The sequence below is a fragment of the Engystomops pustulosus genome, chromosome 5, assembly GCF_040894005.1.
Source record: "Engystomops pustulosus chromosome 5, aEngPut4.maternal, whole genome shotgun sequence".
In the NCBI taxonomy this organism is placed as follows: domain Eukaryota; kingdom Metazoa; phylum Chordata; class Amphibia; order Anura; family Leptodactylidae; genus Engystomops; species Engystomops pustulosus.
In genome coordinates this window covers 30660299-30688062 of record NC_092415.1, presented here as the reverse complement: position 1 = coordinate 30688062, position 27764 = coordinate 30660299, and the positions used below count along the sequence as shown (strand labels likewise).

At 44.0% G+C, this 27764-nt stretch overlaps 1 protein-coding gene across 1 annotated transcript in view; it reads right to left on the bottom strand.

Moving 5' to 3' along the window:
* The window catches only part of NIPAL2 (NIPA like domain containing 2), a 77803-nt gene extending 55087 nt beyond the window's left edge, over positions 1 to 22716 (bottom strand). The window contains exons 1-2 of the mRNA XM_072151510.1: positions 22201 to 22716; positions 515 to 583 (exon numbers count right to left, since the gene is read on the bottom strand). Coding sequence (XP_072007611.1) covers positions 515 to 583; positions 22201 to 22305 — 174 coding nt within the window. The 5' untranslated portion in view covers positions 22306 to 22716. The remainder of the gene's footprint in view (positions 1 to 514; positions 584 to 22200) is intronic.
* Positions 22717 to 27764: the final 5048 nt, after the last annotated feature.

Sequence of the window (27764 nt, the reverse complement as noted above, 5' to 3'; positions counted from 1 at the left end):
AGTCTTGGGGATCGGAACCAACATATAGGTCCATTTCCTTTGGCTGAACACAATGGGGATCATTTACTAAGGGCCCGATTTGCGTTTTCCCGACGTGTTACCCGAATATTTTCGATTTGCGCCGATTTTCCCTGAATAGCCCCGGGGTTTTGTCGCACTCAATCGGATTTTGGCGCATTGGCGCCGGCATGCATGCGATGGAAATTGGGGGGCCTGGCCGAATGAAAACCCGAGGATTAGGAAAAACCGCCGCATTTAAAAAAAAATGTGTCGCGAAAATTGCACTTACCTTCACAAGCCCGGCTCAGTGTATTCCAGTGCGTTCCGATGCTCTTCACCAGAGCAGCAGCGCCACTTGGTGGACGTCGGAGGAAATACCTTAATAAATCCCGGCCGGACCCGAATCCACCGCAGAGAACGCGCCGCTGGATCGCGAATGGGCCGGGTAAGTAAATCTGCCCCATTGCATCTAGAGGAGTTGACCGTATTAAGCCATCAGTCTTCAATATCTTACCTGAAGATTAAGGGAGATGCTGATCAAGAAGCTTCCAGCGATTGACAAAATGATGCCAAAAATTTGATTCTAGAAGAGAAAAAAAAAATAATAAGAGAAATAGATTTATAAATGAGAAAATAAGAAAAACATTTAAAATAACATGTTTTAAAGAAAAATGTCACAGTTTTTGTAACAGCTTTTCACACAGTATTTTAAAGGACACCCATCAGCAGTTAAAGGATTGTAAACCAAGTACACTGACATACTGGTGTGTGCTCCGTGTGGCAGGATCTGCTCTTCTTTAACCATCGTATGCCCTTTTTTTGACAAAAAAAGGCTTTTACAATTATGCCGAGGGCTCATTTGCATTATTTTTAAGGCCTTTTTTTCTTAAAAATAAGGGTACAAAGAATCTAAAACAACAGACCCTGCCAGAGGCGGCACACACCAGTATGTCAGTGTGCTTGGTTTACAATCCTTCATCCTGGTGGTAGATGTCCTTTAAACAAAAACACAGAAGTAGATTCCAAAGTACAAAAGAAAAAAAATCCTTTATTTTCCCATCTTCTGGTGCTAAAAACTTTTTCATACTTCGGTGTATGGAGCTGTGATTGGTGTCATTTTTGTGACTTTTGATGACGTTTTCGATGCTACCATTTTTAGGACTTTACGGCCTTTTTATTGAATTGAATAAACGCAAAGAAAAACTTTTATTATATTTTGATATATCGGACATTTTGGGACGTGGCGATACCTAATGGGTTTATGATTTTTTACTGTTTATTTATAATTATGTCAGTTCCAGGAAAAGGGAGGGGTGATTTGAATGTTTAGTATTTTTTTAAAAACTTTTTTAATTCATGTTTTTACTATTTTTCAGACCCCCTGGGGTACTTTAACCCTAGGTTGTCCGATTGATCCTACAATATACTGCCATACTACAGTATATGGGGATTTTATACATCATCTATTACAATTTGCAGTAAACAAATGCCTCCCCTTGATGACTTCACAAATCCAATAGGATTTAAATACCTCTGGCAGCTTTACCAGAGGTTTTATATACAGAATGCAGTAGGAGCCCTAAAACCTGTATTCAATGAGCTCCCCCTAGTGGTGCTTGAAGAAAACCATCAATGTTAGAGCAAGCAGAGGATATGATTAAGTGCTCTGTAGCATCTATAACAATAAACACCAATTCATTAATGATAAATATATTCAAGTATAGCAACAAAAATTAATTGCCAGTCACAATAATTTCCACTTTCCGGTACAAACACTACTCCCTTCTGAGACAGAACATTACAAATTTGCTAAAAATCTGGAACAATCCTGGAAAATCTGACACTCAGTTGTTTGGTCCTATGGTATAAATGCTGAACAGATCTACCAAATCTAAGATGATGTTACAGAAATAACCCATTAGATTTCAGCACTTTATGGCTTGCTGTACTCAGAGATAAGAGGAGTCCTGAAGATACATGCATGCTCAGCCAAGTGCATATGATAAGGGGTAGTAGAGAGGAATAGACGTTCACTTAACAAATCCAAAAAGATGTACAGCCACCTTTATAGAAATGCATAAAAGCCCTTGTTATATTCACTTAGAGAATTTCTTATCTGCCTTATCAGCAACGTATCCGGTGAAAGAGCATGCATGTTGGCTGAACAGGAAGAGGAGATATCTCAGGATTTTCTGATTATGAGACTGAATTTCAGCATTATGGCCAGGGGTGTAACTAGAGAGGTCGGAGACATAGCAGCCTCTATGGGGTCCGCAGCCTCAGGGGGGGCTGTCATCCCACCTGACACTTCAGAATGGAGGATGTGCACCATTATATACATATAATATGTATATAACATACACTCACCGGCCACTTTATTAGGTACACCATGCTAGTAACGGGTTGGACCCCCTTTTGCCTTCAGAACTGCCTCAATTCTTCGTGGCATAGATTCAGCAAGGTGCTGGAAGCATTCCTCAGAGATTTTGGTCCATATTGACATGATGGCATCACACAGTTGCCGCAGATTTGTCGGCTGCACATCCATGATGCGAATCTCCCGTTCCACCACATCCCAAAGATGCTCTATTGGATTGAGATCTGGTGACTGTGGAGGCCATTGGAGTACAGTGAATTCATTGTCATGTTCAAGAAACCAGTCTGAGATGATTCCAGCTTTATGACATGGCGCATTATCCTGCTGAAAGTAGCCATCAGATGTTACAGGGTACATTGTGGTCATAAAGGGATGGACATGGTCAGCAACAATACTCAGGTAGGCTGTGGCGTTGCAACGATGCTCAATTGGTACCAAGGGGCCCAAAGAGTGCCAAGAAAATATTCCCCACACCATGACACCACCACCACCAGCCTGAACCGTTGATACAAGGCAGGATGGATCCATGCTTTCATGTTGTTGACGCCAAATTCTGACCCTACCATCCGAATGTCGCAGCAGAAATCGAGACTCATCAGACCAGGCAACGTTTTTCCAATCTTCTACTGTCCAATTTCGATGAGCTTGTGCAAATTGTAGCCTCAGTTTCCTGTTCTTAGCTAAAAGGAGTGGTACCCGGTGTGGTCTTCTGCTGCTGTAGCCCATCTGCCTCAAAGTTCGACGTACTGTGCGTTCAGAGATGCTCTTCTGCCTACCTTGGTTGTAACGGGTGGCGATTTGAGTCACTGTTGCCTTTCTATCAGCTCCAACCAGTCTGCCCATTCTCCTCTGACCTTTTTTTTCGGACTATTCTCTGTAAACCCTAGAGATGGTTGTGCGTGAAAATCCCAGTAGATCAGCAGTTTCTGAAATACTCAGACCAGCCCTTCTGGCACCAACAACCATGCCACGTTCAAAAGCACTCAAATCACCTTTCTTCCCCATACTGATGCTCGGTTTGAACTGCAGGAGATTGTCTTGACCATGTCTACATGCACCGAGTTGCCACCATGTGATTGGCTGATATAGAAATTAAGTGTTAACGAGCAGTTGGACAGGTGTACCTAATAAAGTGGCCGGTGAGTGTATATGTGAGGTATATAGGCTGTACATCTGTGTATTGCACCGTATGTGTGTATATGTGATGTGTATATTCTCTATATGTGTGTGTGTGTGCACCTGTGTAGAATTGTGTGTATGAGTGAAGAACTTTGTGTTTATGCATATAGGTACATAAATTTGTGTATATATAGGAGTGGAATATGTATATTTTTAAGAGGAAGGAGGGCCCCAGAAGTCTGCTATGGGGCCCTGCCTCTCCGAGTTACGCCCCTCATTATGGCAATGTTACCCAGACACAAGATGTACATGATACATAAGGATTTGTGAGAAGAACATTAGAATTTGTCAGAGCAGTGACTCATCCATAATAAACAGGGCAAAGTTTTATTAGACGAGGGCTGGGTTCATATCGCTGTTGTTATTTCCAGGGTTCGGCTCCATCTTAAAAGTAGAAAATAACGGGAGGACTGCGCCACTTGCAGGATTACGCTAATTGAGCAATTGTTATTTGTGTAACTCTTCCACCTTTACATTTCTAGTATGTTTACTACTCGTTACTTTAACTATTGCCACCAGTGATCACGGCATCACATGTATGTACATACAGCACACATGTTCTCTCATCCAGCTACTCACAAACACCGGATCAAGACCGCGAGGTAGCTTTCTGATTTCATTACCCGCAATGTTTATATAGCAATGCAAACAGCCGGGTGGTGTCTGCACACGTTGCACCCGGCATATGTTGTACTAAGGAGCATCAGGTTACACTATTACACCCAAGTTCATACAGCTGTACACTGAACACACGTCATTAGTGAGGTCGCTCAACTTGGAGGTTGGATTTTCTTGTTTAGTTGTAAGAAATAGTGATTTTATTAAAAGGGATATTCCAACAAATAGATATTCATTTATACAGTTTGATTCTAAAAATCACTACAAGTTTTAAATGGATTTCTAAAAAAAAAAAGTAAAATAATAAATAGTGTAGATATTTTTATAACTTACTTAGAGTACTCCCTGGTGTTGTTGGTATTACTTCCCAAAATTACCCCCCTTAGTTACAAAGTATTTGAAGTTTGTGACACATTTATTACTGACGTGCATCACAATTCTGCAGCATAAGCAAAGTGCACCAAAAAAAATGGTGCAGGCTTCTAGAGCAGTGCAGGGGGCGCCAGATTAATGAAGACCGTGTGCCAGTTTTGATTAATCTAGTGCCCACTGCACAGCGCTAGTTTTGATAAGTGTGGGCCTGTAATTTTGTTGTTCCACATCTAGTCTCCATGTGTGATCCCTGCCTGCCACTAACATCACGGGCCTCCCCTCTACCATCCACCCAGGAATCCCTATATTACACATACACCGGGCGTGCAATCCTTCAATCTTATCACAATCATCCCCTTGATGGACCTGTTCCCCCTGAACCAAGCAACCATGACAAGTCTAGCACTAGGACAAACTAAAGCTAGCCACTCAAGTACCAGGGGAATCCATCTAGCCCCAAGCCTTAAGGTGGGAGGAAGTGGCAATGATATGATAATTTATTTGGGAGAATATAGCATATATCATAATACAGTAGGAGGGCCTCACATTGGATGTCATCATCACCCATGAGGTACTAGATGCCACTATTACCTGTGTCAATAGCTGACCTTTGGGTTGTAGATGTTTTTTTCTAAATTTAGAGGCAGGGGAAGAGGCATTACCCAGCCAGTCCCCTGCACGTAGCCAGCCAGTCCCCTGTACGTGGTCAGCCAGTCTCCTGTACGTGGCCAGCCAGTCCCCTGTACGTGGCCAGCCAGTCCCCTGTACGTGGCCAGCCAGTCCCCTGTACGTGGCCAGCCAGTCCCCTGTACGTGGCCAGCCAGTCCCCTGTACGTGGCCAGCCAGTCCCCTGTACGTGGCCAGCCAGTCCCCTGTACGTGGCCAGCCTGTCGCCTGAACGTGGCCAGCCTGTCGCCTGAACGTGGCCAGCCAGTTCCCTGTACATAGCCAGCACCTCTCCTGTATATAGCTAGCCAGTCCCCTGTATACAGCCAGCCAATCCCCTGTATATAACCTCCCTGTCCCTTGTATATAGCCAGCCTGTCCCCTGTATATAGCCAGCCTGTCCCCTGTATATAGCCAGCCTGTCCCCTGTATATAGCCAGCCTGTCCCCTGTATATAGCCAGCCTGTCCCCTGTATATAGCCAGCCAGTCCCCTGTATATAGCCAGCCAGTCCCCTGTATATAGCCAGCCAGTCCCCTGTATATAGCCAGCCTGTCCCCTGTATATAGCCAGCCTGTCCCCTGTATATAGCCAGCCTGTCCCCTGTATATAGCCAGCCTGTCCCCTGTATATAGCCAGCCAGTCCCCTGTATATAGCCAGCCTGTCCCCTGTATATAGCCAGCCTGTCCCTTGAATATAGCCAGCCTGTCCCCTGTATATAGCTAGTCAGTCCCCTGTATATAGCCAGCCTGTCCCCTGTATATAGCCAGCCAGTCCCCTGATTTCAATGCTACCATGTTGAGGACTATATGGCCATTTTATCATTATGTTATATGTTGCAAAATGGTGAAAATGTTACATTTTATTATTAATAATAAACCATTATTATATGTTGATGGATTTGACATTTTGGGATGTGGGGATGCCAAACATGTTCATGGTTTTTGCTATTTACTTATATCAGTTCTAGGGAAAGGGAGGTGATTTTAATTTTGAGGGTTTTTAAAACTTATTTTAATTATATTTTACTATTTTCAGACCACTAAGGTACTTTAACTCTAGGTTGTCTTATTAGTATGGCAGTATATGGGGATTCTCCACATCATCTATTACAATATACAAATCGCACATTATAATTGAAGGATTAAAAAGAGACTGCCTCGGGTCTTTGTATGACCCGAGGCTGTCATAGTAACAGATCGCTGCTCACCAATGAAGTCACAGGGAGCATTGATTTAAGCCAATATGCCAGCGCCTATAGCGCTTGCTTTTAAATGGCACTGGCAGCCCTGCGGGCTGCGATTGGTGCTAGAACCAGTCATGGATGTTGCCTGTGGGTGTTGGCTGCAATATGAAGCAAGCACCAACCTCGTTTGGAGAGGGCTCAGCCCTGTAATGAAACCAGTGTTAAAATTGGGTCTTTACAGCACATTGGGCGTCATCTACCATTAGTCAGGATATTTGTGCGTGTCTTCTTTTTTATATTTTGGGGTTTGGTACTTAAATTTATCTTAGAGGGTGATTTATCAGGCGTGTTTTTTTAGGGTGACAGGTCCTCTTTAAAGGAAACCTACCATTTGATTTGATACATTATGAACCAAACATACCTTGAGAATACTGTAGCTATACTCATGCAGAATCATATCTTCTGTAATCCCTGTGCTGAGTAGTTTAGCTGAAAAAACTATTATAAAATTAGGAAGCTCTGTAGCTTCTGTGCCTGGGCTCTGTGCTTTTCCTCTCACATTAGTTATGTACTGCACTAGAGAATGATGCAATCACTGTTCTCCCTGCCAGGCAGAATAATCAATCTCTGCACTATCCACCAGCTGCTGTGTATGAGTGATCCATCTCAGATTTTCTTTAAGTTTCTTCTGTCTGAAGGAGATTGTTTAGTTTAGATTAAACTTTTTAAAATTGAACAGTGATACCATTTTCTTTTTGAAAGGAAGTGGTCTCCTCCTGGTAACCTTTCCAGACAAGTTAAAGAGGACCTGTCACCTGTAAAAATGGCACTAGGAACTGCTTACGAAACTAAGGTTCTCCTAGTGCTACAAAAGACACAGCAGAAACCTTTGATAACGCTAACAGTCACTGCCGCGATGTACACTAGAAACACCAGACCACGCTGTAAGCGGTCCGGCGTATTCATGAGGGGGCGGGATCAGGGGCATGAAGCTCGGCAGTCACTGCCAGCCTATTGAGTGGGCATGGCGGTGCGGCGAAGAGGCAGCGACCCGGACTGTCCTCTCATGAATGTGGGGGACTTACTCTCGTAAGCAGCTCCTAGTGCCGTTTTTACAGGTGTAAAGGTCCTCTTTAAGGCTACATTCACACACATGTATGGGGGACGTATATATGGTCAATATACGTCCCCCATCAATATACGTCCCCCATACACTTCTATGGGCTCACGGCACCGCACAGTAGCGGTACGGTGCAGTACACGTGCACCACCATACCGCTCCATAGCCCGGGAAAAGATAGGACATGTCCTATCTGTATAAGGAATATGGCGCCGTGCACCATATGTTCCTATGGAGAGGGGCGGGGGTGAGCAGCGCTCACCACCTCCTCCTCTCCCCGCGCGCTGCTGTGTGCATGTAGCCCAAGTCAGTCTTTTGCTTATTATCCTGTCACTAACTTGAACATTTAACATGCTAACTGATGCCTGTAAAGTCTGAACTGTAGCCATTGGGTTTTCATCTCTGGGCATTGAACAGCATGTTCAATTACTGGAATATTTAGAGAAGAATGTGAACTAGCTTGTATGTATTCCACATATGAAAAAAAAGAATTCACTATTGGATGATGGACTTCAAATTGTTTGAAAAGGCCTTATAATTCTTCCCCGATTGATAAGCAGTGATCATTTTAAAACATTTTACAGCAATCTAAATGGTGGGGCTCCGACTGCTCAACCATCACGAGACTGGACCCCAATCGATCACGAGATATATCCATATTAGACAGTCATATACACACACTTAAATATACATGTATATGCAATATATAGAAATACAGCATAAACATACATACAGTATACATGCACCACATATACATAAATACAGCATATACACAAATACATACAGTACCATATACACCCATTACGTAAACACCACATACAGCATGCAACCAATACACATCCAATAACAAAGATGCCAGGGGCCCCCTTACATTGTGAGCCCCCTCACGGCTGCTACCAATGTAGTTATGCCCTTGGTCCCATTCTCAATAATTGAATTGAATGAAGTGGCAGGACATGCACCATCCTGTTGTTTCATTCTATATTGTAGAAAATGTAAAAAGTTCTGAGCACATCGCTCGCTATCGCCAGCACTCTCATAGATAGTAAATGCCGCTGCAGGAGTTACCCGCCCGCTGTACTCTGCAATATCCACCACTTCTGTAGTACTCATTGGAGAGACAGGTAGAAAAAAACATTTCCCTCTGAAAGAGTATATCCCCAGTTTGTTATATTTATTTTATTTATTTGTTAAACGACTAATCTAGGCATAAATTGTGGAATAGAAAATGATTATGAAATTTCCCATCCACACATACAGCACCTGCGCAGCAAAAAAAAAAAAAATAAAAATCGGAAAACCACTGGGAAAATCTATTTTGAGGAATTTCTATACAGTTTCCATAAAAAAAAGACATAAAAAAAATGCAACACTCAGTTTTACCCCAAGAGAAAATAGTTTGAAGATTTGTGTACAAAATGACTTTTACTTCTAAAAAATGGCCAATACTGAAAACAAAGTCAGCAAAAGGCAAACAAAAAGTAGAGAGAAGATCTTATTGGGTAGGTTAACAATGCGGAGAGCGGGTAAGAGGAGTGACCCGAAACATACAAAGTGCCGATGTTATCTGGTGGACCAGCGAAAACTAAATAATACTGCACCAACCCGTCACCAACTCATCTTTGTGCCAACATTGTGTGTAGTACAATCAGAAGAACCTACTGTAAATTGTATGTAACCCGGGAACCACCTGTATAGTGTAATATATATATATATATATATATATATATATATATATTTTAAATGCCTGTTAAAATGTCTAGGTTCATATATAAGGCGCACTGGATTATAAGGATGAATGACCAGCAGATGGCAGACCTGTGCACAGTTCAAGGCAGCTGTTGTCTGTAAGTACAGTTCATATATAATGCGCACTGGAGTATAAGGCACACCTTTGATTTCTGAGAATATTAAAGGATTTTTTGTGCGCCTTATAGCCGAAAAATACGGTGTGTGTGTATATATATATATTGGCCTCACATTAACACATACCTACTCATTGTTAACTTTCATAAACGTGAAAGGTAACAAGTAACAATAGACTTCCTATGTTGAGGTGCACTTACATTATGTATTTTATTTGGCTCTGCATTAGGACCATCATAGAAAAAATTATTACCCTCCATAGAACCAAGACCACTTAGCTATATCTAACAAGCTTGGCAATTTCGTAGTCCCCTCAATTATTTGATCAAGAGCATAAAGTCCTTCCAGCAGTTACTCTGTCTGACCCTCTTATACACATGCATACTTGGATGAGCTATGCATGTGTGAGGATTCAGGGGTAGTGGACCCACTGGAGAAAAACCAACACCTGGGAGCGGAGTCTAAGTGGTACCCGGTTTTCACCAGAGCCCGCTACAAAGTGGGTTGGACTTGCTGTGGTACCACCCAGTCGCTCCATTGCACAACTTTGTCTGCGGTGGCGGCCAAGATGAGGTATAGAGTTGTGAGGCAGAACCGTGGTCAGGGACAGGCAGGAGGTCCAGACAAGCACTACAGGATTAACGTCAAAGGCAAAGCAGGAGGTCAGGGCTTGCAGCAAAGCAGCGTAGCAGGGACGGAACCGGGGTCACAACGGGAATTTTCAACACAAGTGCTAGGCATAAGGAACAGCTTTCTCTGAGGCACAAGGCACAAAGATTTGGCGGGGTGTGAAGGAAGAGGCCAGCTTATCATAGATTCCAGTAATGGCCAGCCCCAATCAATGGTGCACTGGCCCTTTAATTCTTCGGCAGCCTCCTAGGGCTTGTGCGCCAGACCACCAGAGCCAGAGCAGGGGCAAGGACAGGTAAGTTAGGCTGCTGGGGACCGGTGGAGAGCACGGTTGTGCATGCGACCCAAGATGTAGGTTGTGGGAGCACCCGTGAAAGCAGGCATGTGTTCTTAAAGGAAACCTACCACTTAGAATGGCAGGGGTAAGCTGTAAGTACCGAGCACCAGCTCGGGGTGAGCTGGTACCAGTACTTACTTTCGTTAGTGTTATAAACCGCGGTATCGTGCGCGCACCTACATAGGAAATAGCGGAGACGTTGCGCGCGCAGCGCCAAAGCCCCTTCTGCTCTAAAGTTTAAAAAGTGTTAAAACCGCAATACCGCGGTTTATAACACTAACAAAAGTAAGTACCGGCACCAGCTCACCCTGAGCTGGTGCTCGGTACTTACAGCTTGCCCCTGCCATTCTAAATGGTAGGTTTCCTTTAATGAAGAAAGAGAAATGCACCACAACCAGACACCTGGTGGCCAGCGGAGTAACTACAGAGGTAGCAGCCATAGCAACTGCTTTGGGGCACACAGTGTCAGGGGGTATGTGTATACTGTATATGTGTGTGTATGCTGTATGTCAGTATTAGTTGATGTGTATATGCTCTATATGTGTGTATGCTGCATATGTCTTTGTATATGCTGCATGGATGCATAAGGTAGTGTGTGTATGTATATATGGTGTGCATATACTGCATGTATGTATACGTTGTATCTGCGAATATGCTGTATGGACAGTTGGTATGAATAGTAATCAGACCCCTTTAAATGTTTTACTCTTTGTTTCATTACAGCCAATTGGCAAGATCTGTGTCGTTTGCACATTTATGTATACTCTGATCCTCATCTTGACATAAAAAAAACAAAAATGTAGATATTTTTGCCAATTTATTAAACAAGAAAAACTGCAATATCATATAGTGATAAGTATTCAGACCCTTTGCTGTGACGCTCAAATTTTACAGTTCATTTTCTTATCCTGCTTGAGATGGTTCTACTCCTATATTGGAATCCAGCTATGTCAAATGAAACGTACTGAACTTGATTAGGAAAGGCACACACCAGTCTATATAAGACCTCACAGCTCATGAGAATCATGAGAACTAAGGAACTGCCCAAGGAGCTCAGAGACAGAATTGTGGGAAGGCATAGGCCAGGGTTACAAAAAAATTTCTGCAACACTTAGGGAACTTGAAGTTCCACAGTTTTAACTTTGCTTTCTCGAAATTGAGTTGGGAGGCCCCCATTTACTTTTGATGGATGATAACTCAAGCCAGCATATGCCTGTATTCCTACAAAAGGTGGATGAACTTATATTCACCCCCTATTAATCTGCAGTGTACAACACCACAGAAGATAAAGGTGTAAGAGTAAGGCTATATTCACACTGCCGTTGCCCGCCCGTACCGTACCGTAGCGGGCAACGGCAGTGTACGGGGAGAGGAGGAGGAGGTGAGCGCAGCTCACCCCCGCCCCTCTCCATAGCGACCTATGGCACACGGCCCCGTATTACGGGAAAAGATAGGACAGGTCCTATCTTTTTCCCGGGTACGGAACGGTACGGTGCCGCACGTGTGCTGCACCGTACCGCTCCCGTAGGGTGCCGTGCGCCCATAGAAGTGTATGGGGGACGTATACGTCCCCCATACGGTCGTGTGAATGTAGCCTTAGAGATGAGATGTAGTAAGAGATGACTCCTATGAGACCATATTCAGAAAGCATCAACACCATCAAAGCTAAAACATCTGGGTCAGTAACTTATAAACCCTTTCTAGACCACTAAATTACTATGTATCCCAAATGAAAGAGATGCATTTCATGTAATTAGGTAAATTGGAACGTAGTTCCTTCAATTTACATCAAAGAAAGAAAAAAGGGAAATTTCAATTTCAATGAAGACCCTCAAGTGTGAATCCACTCCTTATGCTATTCGCTTTGTTCTATAGTAAAAATTGCATTTGTAATCCCATGAACATCACATCAAAAAAAGGCAGTGCCCTACTTTAATTTTCTTGTGTAAAAATCATCACTACAATAGGCTATTTCTGTCCAACATTTTATAGAGTATAGTCAGTCTACAACCTGTTCACATCCCAGATACCCCAGTAACTAGTAGCCCCATTGGTTGATTATAAAGTAGGTGGAGGCCCAAGCCTTCTCGGGGGCCCTTGACCACCTAAACCACCAACCAAATTTTATTCTGTGAAAAGCTTTCACCCATGAAATTCTTGTCCATTTCTTTCGGCTCTCAATAAAAATGTACACAAGAGCCATTTCAGGGCCTTTGAAGGTCCTCAAAAGGCCCTGAAACTGTAGATTGAAAGCAGACAGAAGGGACACATCCTCCATTCACCCAAAAAAGCTTGATTCTAGTAGCATATGTAGGAAGTGAATTCCAGAAATGTAGGGGCTATAATATTAATGCAGCCCAGGGCCTATGTCAGTCTTGAAATATCCTTTCTTAGAAATGCCTCTTATTTGAAATCTTCTCCAAATTGAAGTGAAAATGACAAGAGTCAAAAATCAATTATATCATTTAGGACCTTGGGAAAGCTGGGTGCAGGCTGGCTGCCGTACAAAAACTCATTACTTCCACATTCACAGGAGCTGCCTGAACTGTCCAGACAGGAGTAATCAACCTGAGCTGGATGACTCATACACAGTAGCTGGTGGACAGTGCAGCGATTGATTACTTCTGTCTGTCATGGACAACAGAGTGATGACTATTCTTGGCTTATGCTGGGCAGGACATGGCTAGAGCAGTGCATAATTAGCGTAAGAGCAGCGCACCCCGGTGGTCACAGGGTCTCATTATCATATTTTATAATTGTTTTTTCAGTTCAGTTTAGGGATTAAACAAGCTATGTTTATGCATCAGTGTAGCTACAGCATTCTCAAAGTATGTTTGATTCACAATGCATGAAAACAAAGGGTAGATTTCCTTTAAAGAGGACCCATCAGGTCAATAAAACACTTTAACATCTCGTACTAAAGGAAACAGCTCCCTAGCAGCTCCCTAGTATCAGCAGCTACAGTTTTGTACAGCTTTCCTTTACTACAATGAGCACATAAAGGAATCTTTTAGAATTTTATAGAAGAGTATCAGAAATCACAAAGTCAAAATAATCTGACACCCCCAAAAATAGAACAAAGTTACCCCCCTTTTTGTCAAACCCTGGTGGGCAGCCATCTTGCATTAGCTGCTGTAAACTGAATTTAGAGATCCGCTCTACAGCAGATCTATGGACCATAGACGCAAAACAGTGGTTAGAGGATGGTCATTGCTATCTATGGGAGAGTGTTCTAGATGTGTGAAGGGTCAAGAGGTCAGATTCTAGGATTTTTGCTCCATTTGGACATGATGGGTATTCTAAAGGACACCTGTCAGCTCAATAAAAAGGACTGGCTGCACATACTAATGTATTGCCTTTTCTTGTGGGCCTGGAGACAGCCGGGGCCCAGAATACCGGAGAGGCTGAATAGAGAGGCCTAGGACGTGCTGATTTCAGGGTGCTTGGTATGGGGAACGGAGGGCTGTCCTACAGCCTGGCAGGTCTCCAACAGATGGTGTGTGCAAGAAATATGGAGGGAGAGACTGATGCAGTGGTTTCTCCATGGAGCAACCCCTGAGATGTCTGTAGGAGTTCCTGGGTGATGGATGGAGAAGCCCGTGCTGGTGAGTAGCCGTATCAGATGGAGGCAACGTTGTGCAAATCAACTTACAGTTCTTTAACAGCAGGCAACGGCCAAACGATTAACAGCAACTTTATCAGCAGATTTGGCAAGATGGAAGAGTCATGGAGAGTTGGTCCACAGGAACATTAGAAGATGGTAGAAGATTCAGGCTGGGCTGGTAGAAATGGAGCGGAGTCCGGGTGATGGATCTCGGCTCTGGGCTTAAGTCTCCAGACTTTCCCTGGGCGCTAGGCAGGGGCCTGAGGCACCTGTGATTCCTGGTATTAGGACACTGGCTGTGTCAGCACTCACGTGTTGTGCTCACTCTGACTAGACTCTGCAGTCTAAGGCTACATTCACACTGCCGTTGCCCGCCCGTACCGTAGCGGGCAACGGCAGTGCACGGGGAGACGAGGAGGAGGTGAGGGCAGCTCACCCCCCGCCCCTCTCCTTAGAGATACATGGCGCACGGTGCCGTAATACGGGAAAAGATAGGACATGTGATATCTTTTTCGAGGGGACGGAGCGTTATGGTACCGAACGTGTGCTGTACCGTACCGCTCCTGTAGGGCGCTGTGCGCCCATTGTCATCTATGGAGGACGTATATCGGCCGTATATACGCCGGCCGTATATACGTCCTCCATACGGTAGTGTGAATGTAGCTTAAGACTAAGACCTCAGACCATGTGGTCTGACCACGTGCTCCCGCCAACCAGGGGTTTATATACTCTCTGGGTCAGGTGGTAGCACTCCTCCACTCAGCTTCCAGCTAGCTTTATAAGAACATCATTGGACAGTAACATTTCAGTGTTAACACTTGCCTTACCAGGTAGTGGCTACAGTTGCAATCACTAAGTTCTCCAGTTCTTAGAGACCTCCTGGAAAGATGATCAGTCTCCCTAACAGCTCCGGACATGGGGAGGGCGCTATTCACAACTACCAGTATGCCTATGCGTTGGCAGGGGTGTTGCACACGCTATAGTCACTGCTAGTATCTAGTGTGGGAGGGGCGAAGAAACAGAAGAGAGAGGAGTGCCTGGACCTCCCCCTCATCGATACGCCGGACCGCTGGACAGCGATCAGACCGCCACAAAGCTTCTTGCCATGTTCCGCTACAGCTATGATTTGACAATGTGATAAATGAAGGCGGGCTACAGACAGTTTTTCATTAGTATGTGCAGTTATTCCTTTTTTTGACAGGTGTCCTTTAATAAGCAGTGAGACTTTGAGATCCCTCATTGACTAAAGGGTCTTTATATATGAGATGATCAACCAAAACCAAGAAAATACATGGTCACATCATCATAAACATTAAAAAGAAATTCATCAAAAAAATCGTGAAATCCCATTAAAGTGCCCGATGCCCGAGTGGGGATCTGCAAGTTCCACTTGACAATTATCCTGATGTGTTCTGTCACAGAGGCAAAACTATCAGATTTTTGGTCAGCAGACGCCTCATCTGGTCAGTGTCCCTCTTGTAGTGTAACCACTCACTTTCCTAATGTTTCACTTTGTCATTATTCCATTACTGATAATTGGATCACAGAGATGTGGGCATTAGTCGATTGTGAACATAATATAATTATCCATAGGAGTGGTCGGGAATACTGGGGGGGCAGTGCTTTAAAGTGCATTTCAGTTATTGGTAGTGAATCCAATGAATGGGAAAACAATTCTATACTATATACAGGCAGTCCCCAAATTATGTACAACCGCATTACAGATGACCCCTAGTTACAAACAGACATTTACAAAACTTTATCCCCAGGCTACAATGGTCCACTAAAGAGTTATCAAAGGTGTCTGCAATGATACACACAGCAAAAAGAAAAGAGAACATGGAATATACATAGACAAGCTATATTAAAATAATAATGTCTTTATTAGTACCCCAGCAAACACAAAAGTCATAAAAACATTGGGAACAAAAAAAACTGTATCCAGAGATAAATGGACTCACTAAAGTTTGGGTCTAAACTTCAAAATCCTGTTTAGAACCTGGGTACATAATTGAGCACTTAATGTCAGGTGACCAGAGTGATGTCATCTAAGGTTCGGTTAAATTTGCAATGCCTACCTCATGTATGTATCTGATCACATGCAATCACAGCATTCCTCCACGAGGCAATGGGGAGAAGTAGAATTCCATGGAGGCTGCTGTGATATCATGTGATCAGATACATATATGGTGTGGACGTTGCATACATAACTGGCAAAAGGACCTTAGATGACATCACCCTGGTCACATGACATTAAGAGTCACCTCCTCATCCTCATAGACTGTAAGCCCTTGTGTCACCCCCTCATCCTCATAGACTGTAAGCTCTTGTGTCACCCCCTCATCCCCATAGACTGTAAGCTCTTAGCACCCCCTCATCCTCATAGACTGTAAGCTCTTGTGTCACCTCCTCATCCTCATAGACTGTAAGCTCTTGTGTCACCCCCTCATCCTCATAGACTATAAGCTCTTAGCACCCCCTCATCCTCATAAACTGTAATCTCTTGTGTCACCCCCTCATCCTCATAGACTGTAAGCTCTTGTGTCACCCCCTCATCCTCATAGACTATAAGCTCTTAGCACCCCCTCATCCTCATAAACTGTAATCTCTTGTGTCACCCCCTCACCCTCATAGACTGTAAGCTCTTGTGTCACCCCCTCATCCTCATTGAGTGTAAGCTCCTGTGTCACCCCCTCATCCTCATAGACTATAAGCTCTTGTGTCACCTCCTCATCCTCATAGACTGTAAGCTCTTGTGTCACCCCCTCACCCTCATAGACTGTAAGCTCTTGGGGCCCCCTCATCCTCAGACTGTAAGCTCTTGTGTCACCCCTTCATTCTCATAGACTGTAAGCTCTTGTGTCACCCCCCTCATCCTGATAGACTGTAAGCTCTTGTGTCACCCCCTCATCCTCATAGACTGTAAGCTCCTGTGACCAGCACCCTCACTCCTATTGTTCCATATGACTGTACTCTGTAATATAATATTATATCTGTATATGTCACCTATGATTTGCGAAGTGTTACAGAATATGATGGCGCTATATAAAAAAAGATTATTATTATTGAGCACGATATGCCCCTCTAATGCCAGGGAGTATCCCCATAAAATTTATTTATGGGGATATGGGGGAGTGCCCAGGAGACTCAAACCGACAAAGTTCTGTACGAAACCAAACTTTGCCGTTTGGGGCCCGCACATATTTCATATTACATAGCCAAAATGGCCTGCCAGCCAGTGAACCAGCCAGCCCCCAATATTTAATGTAAGTACGATGTATATTGTGACACACGATGAAAAGTTACATACCATATTTTTCTAGAGCACATGGGCTTTAAAAGGGACTCACCGTCTTAATAATCTACAGTATATAATTGTTATATTACCAGCTAAGAAGGGCCACGTTTAGAGCATCTTTTTAGCATCTTTGGTTGTACAATACCTAGAAACATGCTTTTGGTATCATATTAAAGATAAAAAATCTCATCTTTCAAATGACATTAGGATTGTGTTTCTATGAGACACAGAACCAGAAATACAGGAAGCGCCTTTGACTGCAGCAGTTCCTGGTTGTGTTGGAAACTTTACAATGACAAATATGAATTGGATCAAGGTTTACATTTTAATCTCCTGCCAGGCAGGTTGTATTACACTGCAGGATATTGAATAAACCACTCGTATACGTAAGGATGAGGCCCATCTGCCAGGAAGTCGGCTACTTGTCAATTTGTTCAGAATGTTATGATTTTGTTCATTCAAAGTAGAATGATAATTGTTCACCATGGAAAAGGAAAAAGAGAAGGAAGGAAATTTATTAAAGGGTTTTCTTGTCTAATTAATTTTTATTTATTATATAAACAAAATAGCAGAAACCCATTTTCCTAATCCTGTGCCAATGCTTCCTGGGTCTCCTGGCAGTCTGTTTCCTTCTCTCCAGTAATGACTTAATATTATGACATGTAGTGGCATAACCGTCCCTCTATGTTCACCACTGTGGGCAATGACGAGCTGCATTAGACACATATACTGACCATGCGTTTCGGGGACGCACTGTTCCCTTAATCAGGTCCAGGTGACAATGTTTCAAAGCAGAGTTGCTAAAAATGAAGTATAGAGGGCTAGGAAATAATCAGATAAAGTGCATGCGGTCTGACCGCCGGTGCTTTATCTGATCAACAAAATAATAAGGCTTTTAATTATGCAAATAAACATAAGGGGCTCCATAGGTGTTAATGGAGCCTGCAACCCCTTAGGCTAATTTGCATAATTTTTAAAGCATTTTTTCCCTTAAAAGCAAGATCATAGGAAGCCTTAAGGGCAGCTTAAAGGACTATATGCAAATGAACCTGAGGGGCTCAGGGCACCATAGGTGTTAATGGAGCCTGGAGTCCCATAGAGTCATTTGCATACAGTCTTTTATCCTGGTAGTAGATGCCCTTTAAAGAAGAGTGGATTCTGCACACACCAGTATGTAAGTGTACTTGGTTTACAATCCTTCACCTCTTAGTAGATGTCCTTTAACCCCTTCACGCTCTGAACCGTACATGTACGGCTTATGGTGTGAGCCCTCTTCATACAGTGGTGGGGTTTGTAGTTATTGCCGCAAAAACACCCACCGATCGCAAGTATTAACCGTTTCGATTACCGCCTGTGTAATCTAGCGGCAGCAGGAAGCGCAGGGGGAGGGGAGACTGCTCATTGTGACAACTTGTGAAAAGACATCATGGAAGGGCACTGGAAACAGCCACCTGATCCCTTCAGACTCATTAGCATATATTTTAAAGTTGATTTTCATCCACAGTCATGGTGCCTGGATCTATGTGTAAGTGCCTCTGGTTTATCATGTTGGATTCTGATGGTAGAGTTTCTTTAATGCTAGTTAACAGTTTTATGGGGCTGGACAACCTGCCCTGCCTAAAACTAGCACACTGTACAAATAGTGAAAGTCAGGACTAACCTGGTGGTGTTACTTTTCGGAGAAGAGTGAGAAAACTTTGATATCTCACCTTCTTGCTCTTTTTACTCCTTAGTGTGGTACAAAGATGTGGCAAATTATGACATAAGACAATAGTATAGTATCAATTTTGGGTCCCCTAGCATCTGACTCCACTAAAACAGGGGCTTTTTAAAAATGATTTTTTTTAACAACCAAGAAAACTGGTGGAACAACATTAGTAAATCTGCTCTGGAGGCCGGAGGCAGGACCTCCAGCTACTGGAGCCAATGACTAATCCTTCACAGCCTCCACGTCCCAATTTAATAATAGTCATGTATTTTACGTCAACCAAGAGAATATTAGTCCCCTGCGGCACTAGGACAGAAGTGAATGCTACATGTGCACCCCCTATAGCTACATCACTGGGTCAGCAGCTTCTTTTTTTGCACCGGATTATGATCCGAAGGTCCAGTTCCCGCACAGCAGGTGTATGTTACTAATATTATATTACGTTACTAAGGTATAATTTAGGAGTACAGAAGCAATGTTAGTCCTCTTGTTGGGCATACTGGGAGTAAGACCTTATGATTTGTAAGTAATTACATTTCTAGTAACCTTCAGGGGGAGTCTCAATAGTTGAGTATTAGATTTGGGGTAATATAGCCAATTAACAGTTAGCACCTACTAGCAGTTTTGACCATACAAAGTAGCCCTATGTTTTGGGTATTGTTCGTGGAGATATGTGTAACTATACCTTTATGTGTGTGCATTTGCATTCTAGGATTGTAGCTGGACTTGGGGCACGGGTACAATCTCTTCACTAAACATAGCACAACCCTTGCCCCCTGAGTACCTGATGTAGTATTTGCCCAGCAGCCTACTACAGCAGTAACTCAGAGCAGATGGCAGGGGCTATGCTGTAATCGGTGATGAGATCTCTGCAGTGCAGCAACAATACTGTAATATAAATGCATTTTTCACTATAACACATTTTCATGCATGTGACAAGATTTCATTTTTCAGGTGGCATATGCAGAATTTTCCTGGGTAAATACTCTTTTTCATGCCCCTTAGATTTTATGTCATTTGACTAGGCGTTTACAGTGTGTGGGTCCTATCCGGTTTGTATGCATTTGTGTGGGTTGTATTTTATGCTTAAATTAAAATAATTTAAAAAAATATATATATTTTTTACATTAGTTGATTTTGTTATTAATGGTGTACACCCTCATTTTTATAAGGCCTCAAATGTGAAATGGTCCCATGTGCTAGACGGTCATTTCAGTGGCTAACACTCGTAACCATTTCTTTCTAGGAATTCCGAGGACTCTGTAGAGATTGGAGCAGGCCCTTTACCGGTCCGAGTTTACATTTCGGGCAGTATTATTTCTATTGTCATCACCATGTAAGCATCGCTCCCCTGTCAATGATCGTCTGGCTGTAAACAAGGGATCACAGTCCCTTTTTATTTGAGGACACTTTTTTGGTATTCTCCAGTTACAATGAAAAGGTTACACAACCTGTGACTAGAGATTAGCAGACCTGACGTTTAAATCTGGCAGGCAGAAGTAATCAATCGCTGCACCATTCCCAGGCTGCTGTGTACGAGTCAGCTCAGGTTGATTTGTCTTGTCTGTACAGTTCAGACAGCTCTTTTATGTACGGCAGCCAGTCTGCACCCAGCTTTCCCAAGATCCTGAATTTTATAATTGTTTTTTATCAAAAACACTCAGCTCAGGGATATGTTCTTGCATCAGTGTGGCTGCAGCATTATCAAGGCATGTTTGGTTCCCAATGCATGAAAACAAGTGGTAGATTTCCCCTAAAAAATATACATACCCATCTGTAAACTACCACACATTACAATACACACTTTTTTACACATTTATATACAGGCAGTCCCCGGGTTACATACAAGATAGGGTCTGTAGGTTTGTTCTTAAGTTGAATTTGTATGTAAGTCGGAACTGTATATTTTAGCATTGTTAACCCAACCAGAACTTTTTTGGTCTCTGTGACAATTGGATTTTAAAAATGTTGGGTTGTCATAAGAATCAGGATTAACACTAAAGCTTCATTACAGACATCATAACTGTTATAGCTGATTATTGTATCCTAGGACTAAAGTGCAATAAATTACCAATATCCAGAGGTCCGTTTGTAACTAGGGGTCGTATGTAAGTCGAGTGTTCTTAAGTAGGGGACCGCCTGTACTGTATTTACATACAACATATGCACACCATATACATACATACAGTATATACCCACCATAAATAGATGCATACAGCATATACACACATACAAAGAGTACCAAACACAGCCAAACAGCATATACACATCACATATGGGAATATACATTCCCAATATCCCAGATGCCAGGGCCCCTTGAAACCGTGGGCCTCAAAGCAACCATTATAGCTGCTACCCCTCTAGTTACGCCCCTGCTCTTATCTTTTTCTGAGACCTGAAAACCTAGCTGCATGTATCTCCAGTGTATGTAGAGTTACTCATCCCCTTCACAGACTGTGGTTAATCTTAGTTTCAACATCAGATTAAATACAATTTGTGTTGTCATAAACCTAAGACCACTGTGAGAGGGCAGGCCCCCATCTGCACAACAATGAGCTATTGTGCGCCTCCAGATATCATGGAAATGAATTTAGCCCTGAGCACTGGTTATAAAGAGGACATCTGACAAATGTCTATTGTCTACTCCTTAACCCCGTCACTGCCGACACAATGTACAATGTATAGGAAACAGGCTTAAAAATAATAATGAATGGAACTACAGGAGAAAGCGCCACTTTAACAATGACTTTCTTGTGCGCTGTGCATAGCCCTTCATCTGAGCATCTCTTATAGGCCCCTGCAACCTGTGGCTATTCAGCTGTGCACAGACTACAAGTCCCAGGAAGCCCTTTGTGCAGGTTATCTTCCCTCATGTGCCCTGTATTCCACATCATGCAGGTTCTTTCTTAAAGTTAGACATATAATCATTTTTGGTCTTATCATTTATTTCAGTAGGGCCTTCCCATGGCCTTTAACACAGAAAATATTATATTTTCAGCATTGTCATAAACCAGAGGAAAGAATGGATGCGTACATTGGACTAAAGTGGTAAAGTACATATTTTCAGCATTGGTAGCGATGTGAGCGCAGGCGTTACAATACAAATGAACACTAAAAAGTTTGCAACCAAAATGTAGAATATTATGTAACAAATCAGTACACACATATGCAGACAATTTGGGACAGTAGTATATTGATAGTATAATGTGTACGACAGATTTCTTTAGGTTGTCACTCACCTGATGTGGATTATTCCATGTGCTGGTGATGCCTGAGCTATTTCCAGGAACGTCTCCCAATGTGGAGTTCTCAAGTAGCGAAGCCATTGATTCCTTGTTGCCCATTTTCCCTTAAGGGGCAAATTGATTGGCAGTTCATAGAAAGTTGGCATCAGTTAGTGTAGGGCTGCCACCAGCCCCTGGCAGGGTGTGAGTGATCACAGCTGGTCACAGTGCCACTGGCTTTGTTGGCAAGCGGACATTCCCAGTGTGCAGTCACTTCCTACTCCAGGAGGGTGTGTGAGGCAATCGCTCCGTACACACCCCTTGTTCACAGCAGCTTTGCAAACAGCACTTGTCAGTCTGACAAGTGAATCTGCGGCAGAGTAGAACAAAAGTGAATCTGCGGCCGGGTAGAATAAATGTGTCATTATCACTCAGTGCTACAATCCTCATGTCTGTGCGAGCGCTTACACCAGACCTAAAACTTTTACGTCCTTGTGCTAAAAGTAGGAAAGACTTCAGAAGTTACTGTTCTATCACATGAGAACAATCCCTATTTCTCATGAAAATCCATCTCGGGCTGTGTTCTCGTGCGGCGATTGCCTTCACAACGCAACACAATCGCGACATGGGAACGAAGCCTAGAACTTCTTTCCCACAAGCAAGTTTGGCCCAAAAAAACGTTCCCTTCAAGAACTTCCTTGACCAAACCTCAGGCCGCTTTTACATGATCACGTTGCGTCACGTTTTTTGCTGAGTTTTTGACGTATTCAAAAGGCTTAAGCCTTGATCAAAACGCAATGTAACCTCAGCATGTGATCGCGATTCAAGCCTTTGGAATGCGTCAAAAACGCAACAAAAAAACCTGATGCAACGCATTGTGTGAACGCAGCCTGAGGGCGGATTCCCATGTGATTTTAAATGCATTTATTGGCTGCTTTTCAAAAATGCGCCAAGAACGCCACGTGGGAATCCGCCCGAGTTTCTCAAACTGAACTTTATTATCCCCAAAGGGAACTTAGAGTGTCCCTTTGGGGACATACCCACTATGAAGAATGCTTTCCTAATGATCTTATCACCTCACATGTGTGCATTTCAGGGACCTGAGGGTGATGCCACACATGGCGTTTTGAACCAGGTTTTGGTCTGTTTTTAAGCAGTCCGTCCAAAAACGCATGCGTTTTTGACCAGTTTTAATTAAGATAATTGGTAAAGCCTGTCAAAAACGGATGCGTTTTTGGACAGACTGCTTAAAAACGGACCAAACATGGGTTCAAAACGCCATGTGGCATCACCCTTAGGCCTCATGCACATGACTGTATGTTTGTTTCCAGTATATACAGCTGTATTTTGGCAGTAAGTACAGGACATTTTTCACCTGTATGAGCACTCATGGCCATGTATCCGTTTCGTATCCATACGAAATACAGGGGCCTGGGTAATGATTGTTGGCTGCTAGAATAACCCTCCCACTGGTTCTGGTCTCCCTGGATACGGTATGTATATATGGCAGCACAACTGTATGCATCACGTAATTTATACATTCCCATAGACTATGGGGTGTCCGGAAAAGGAATACATGAGAAAATAGGAAGTGCTCTATAATTGTTTACGTCTTGCCCACAGTACGGTGCAGAATGTGCCACAATGCGGGCATTAAAATGGATGGCGGCATTGCCCATTGCAATGAATGGGGCCGTATGCTTCACATAAATCTTAAATAACTGTGATGTTTGGACAGTGAAATGTGGCCACCACAGCGTCCATGTTTTACAGACTGAGAACATTCACTTGGGTTAGTGCTGGAAGGAAATCTACCACCAAAATCAAACATGGATACACCAGGGACACTTACTCATAGATCCAGGCACCGTGACTTTGGTAATCGTCTTATATTTGTTATCCATGGCCTCCTTCCATCTAAAATCTACTTTTAAAATTATGCTAATACACCTGAGGTTCACTAGTGCTTGCTTCCAGAGCCCTTCAGTGCTGCAGCCTCACAGGCTGTTACAATGAGCAGAACATATCTCCCCCTCCTGCTCTCTCCTTTTCCCTCTGCCTGTGTAATCTATAAGCAGCAAGAAGTGCAGGAGGAGGGCAGACATGCTCTGCTTAGTGCAACAACCAGTGAAAAGACATCACTGAGGGGCTCTGGTAACACCCCCAGAGCCCTTCACAATAATTTGCATAGTTAGAAGTTGATTTTGGAAGTAAGGAGGCCACGGATAACAAATAGAATAGATTACTACAGTCATGGTGCCTGGATCTATGAGTAAGTGTCCCAGGTTTATCCTTACTTGATTTTGATAGTAGATTTCCGGGAAAAAGATAGCTGATAATTAGTATGGTAGTTTTCGTGACCGTATTTACATGTAGTGTATTTACTATGTAGTGATTCTGTCTTAGTTGAGCTCTAAAGTGTCACCCAACATTTTTAATGTGGTGAAAAAATACCCATCAAAATGGCAATTTGCATCCTATATTTTTTATATCATATATGCTTAACATGTCAAAAGCTTTAACTATTTTATTTTTACTTTTACAGTGCCTCATACATGTTGTAAAATGGATCGGCAATTGACAGCCATGGGAGCCTCTGAGAGGTTTCTGTCTCTAAAAGCAATTGATCGATGACCCAATTGCTGCCACTTTAGTTCCATGATTGCAATTGCAGCTGCATTCAAAAGGCTCCCAGTGGGTAACGATAGTCGTCCTCTGTTTTATACAGCAGACAGCCGACTTGCATTAATAGGGAAGACAACCACCTTGTGTTTCGGCATATGCTGATGTAACATCCCGCCAGACGGGTTATGTTTAGAGATGAGCGAACATAATCGTCCGAGCTTGATGCTCGTTCGAGCATTAGCGTACTCGAAACTGCTCGTTGCTCGGACGAATACTTCGCCCGCTCGAGAAAATGGCATCTCCCGCCGTTTTACTTTTTGGCGGCCAGAAACAGAGCCAATCACAAGCCAAGAGACTCTGCACTCCACCCAGCATGACGTGGTACCCTTACACGTCGATAGCAGTGGTTGGCTGGCCAGATCAGGTGACCCTGGAATAGACTAGCCCCTGCCCGCGCTGCTCGGATCATTCTGTGTCTGGATGCCGCTAGGGAGAGAGCTGCTGCTGGTCAGGGAAAGCGTTAGGGTGTTCTATTAGAATAGTGTTAGGCAGGAGTGATTCTCCAAGAACCCAACAGCCCTTCTTAGGGCTACAATAACGTTATACTTTTTTTTTTTATTTGCTTGTCGCTGGGCTTGCTGGCACTAGTAGTGCAGCAAGTACCATATTGTGAGGAATTTGCTGGGAGACCTGCGACCGTTGTGTTTAGCTCTTAGTGACACACATATCCACCTCAAACACCGAAGTGGGACAATTTATTAGGGGTTTGATTAGAATTAGGCAGAGTCTGCTGATTTATTTTTTTTTACCTTTATTTCATTTTATAGCTCAAACTCATCTTGCAAAGCAGTGTGCTCTCATTGTAGGCTACAAAATAGCCATAGGAGAACCCCAACGGCTTACTTAGGCCTACAATAGCGTTATATTTTCCTTTTTTTTGTTTGCTTGTGGCTGGGCTTGCTGGCATTAGTTGTGCAGCTAGTACCATATTGTGAGGAATTAGCTGGGAGACCTGCGACCGTTGTGTTTAGCTCTTAGTGACACGCATATCCACCTCAAACACCAAAGTGGGACAATTTATTAGGGGTTTGATTAGAATTAGGCAGAGTCTGCTGATTTAATTTTTTTTTTTAACTTTATTTCATTTTATACCTCAAACTCATCTTGCAAAGCACAAAATCCAGTTGTGTGCTGTCAGTGTAGGTTAGAAACTAGCCATAGCAATAGGATAGCATTGTTTTGTTAAAAAAAATAAAAAACAAAAAAAAAATAAACACAAAATTTTTTTTTTTTCAAGTTTACACTTTAATTTGGAAAATGTTTAACCCAAGGGCTAGGGGTAGAGGACGAGGGCGTGGACGTGGGCGTCCAACTACTGCAGGGGTCAGAGGCCGTGGTCCTGGGCGGGGTGAGACACCACCTGCTGATGGGGGAGCAGGGGAACGCCGCAGAGGTACACTCCCTTGGTTCATCATGTCTCAAGTTAACGGGACTCGTGGTAGAGCACTGTTGAGGCCAGAACAGTGCGAAGAGGTGATGTCGTGGATTGCGGACAATGCTTCTAGCCATTTGTCCACCAGTCAGTCTTCCACGCAGTCCACCCATGTCACCGAAATCGGCACTCCTCCAGCTCCTCCACCTCAGCCTCCTTCCCCCCAGTCTGCCCCCTCCCACCAAAATTTGGCATTTGAACCGGCATACTCTGAGGAACTGTTTTCTGGACCCTTCCCACAGTCACAAACCACTTGTCCTGCTGCTGCTGAGCTATTTTCCGATGCCCAGGTTTTCCACCAGTCGCAGTCTGTGGGTGATGATGACATTATTCACGTAGTGGAAGAAGTGTGTAAAGAGGTGTCGGACGATGAGGAGACACAGTTGTCAGACAGTGGTGAAGTTGTTGTCAGGGCAGGAAGTCCGAGGGGGGAGCAGACTGAGGGATCGGAGGATGATGAGGTGACAGACCCAAGCTGGGTTGATAGGCCGGGTGAACACAGTGCTTCTGAGATGGAGGCGAGTCCTATAGCAGAACAGGTTGGAAGAGGCAGTGGTGGGGCCAGACGGAGAGGCAGAGCCAGAGCTGGTGCATCAGCGCCAAATGTTGCCCGTAGTCAAGCTCCCGTGGCGAGGGCTAGATTTTCAGAAGTCTGGAGGTTCTTTAAAGAAACACCGGATGACCGACGGACTGTGGTGGGCAACCTTTGCCAAACCGGGATAAGCAGGGGTTCCACCACTACTAGCTTACCTACCACCAGTATGCGCAGGCATCTGAATGCTAAACACCCCACTCAATGGCACCAAGCCCGTTCACCTCCGGCCAGGCACACCACTGCTCCTTCCCCTGTGTCATCTGCTAGTCAGCCCCCTGCCCAGGACCCCAGCCCAAACACCTCCCGTGCGAAAACCCCATCTTCGCCTCCACGATCCTCCACAGCATCCACCAGCGTTCAGCTCTCCATACCCCAGACGCTGGAGCGCAAAAGGAGGTATAGCGCAACCCACCCACACGCCCAAGCCCTCAACGTCCACATCTCCAAGTTGCTTAGCCTGGAGATGCTGCCCTATAGGCTGGTAGAGACCGAGGCCTTTCGAAACCACATGGCGGCGGCCGCCCCTTGGTATTCGGTCCCCAGCCGCCACTACTTTTCCCGATGTGCCGTCCCAGCCCTGCACAAGCACGTGTCAGAGAACATCCTCCGTGCCCTGACCAACGCCGTTTCTGACAAGGTCCACCTGACCACGGACACGTGGACGAGTGCTGCCGGGCAGGGCCACTATATGTCGCTGACGGCACATTGGGTTAACTTGGTGGAGGCTGGGACCGAGTCTGACCCTGGGGCTGGTCATATACTGCCGACGCCGAGGATTGCGGGGCCTACCTCGGTCCAGGTCTCAAAGGCCTACTATGCCTCCTCCTCCTCCCACCCCTCCTCCACCTCCTCCTCTGAATTACCATC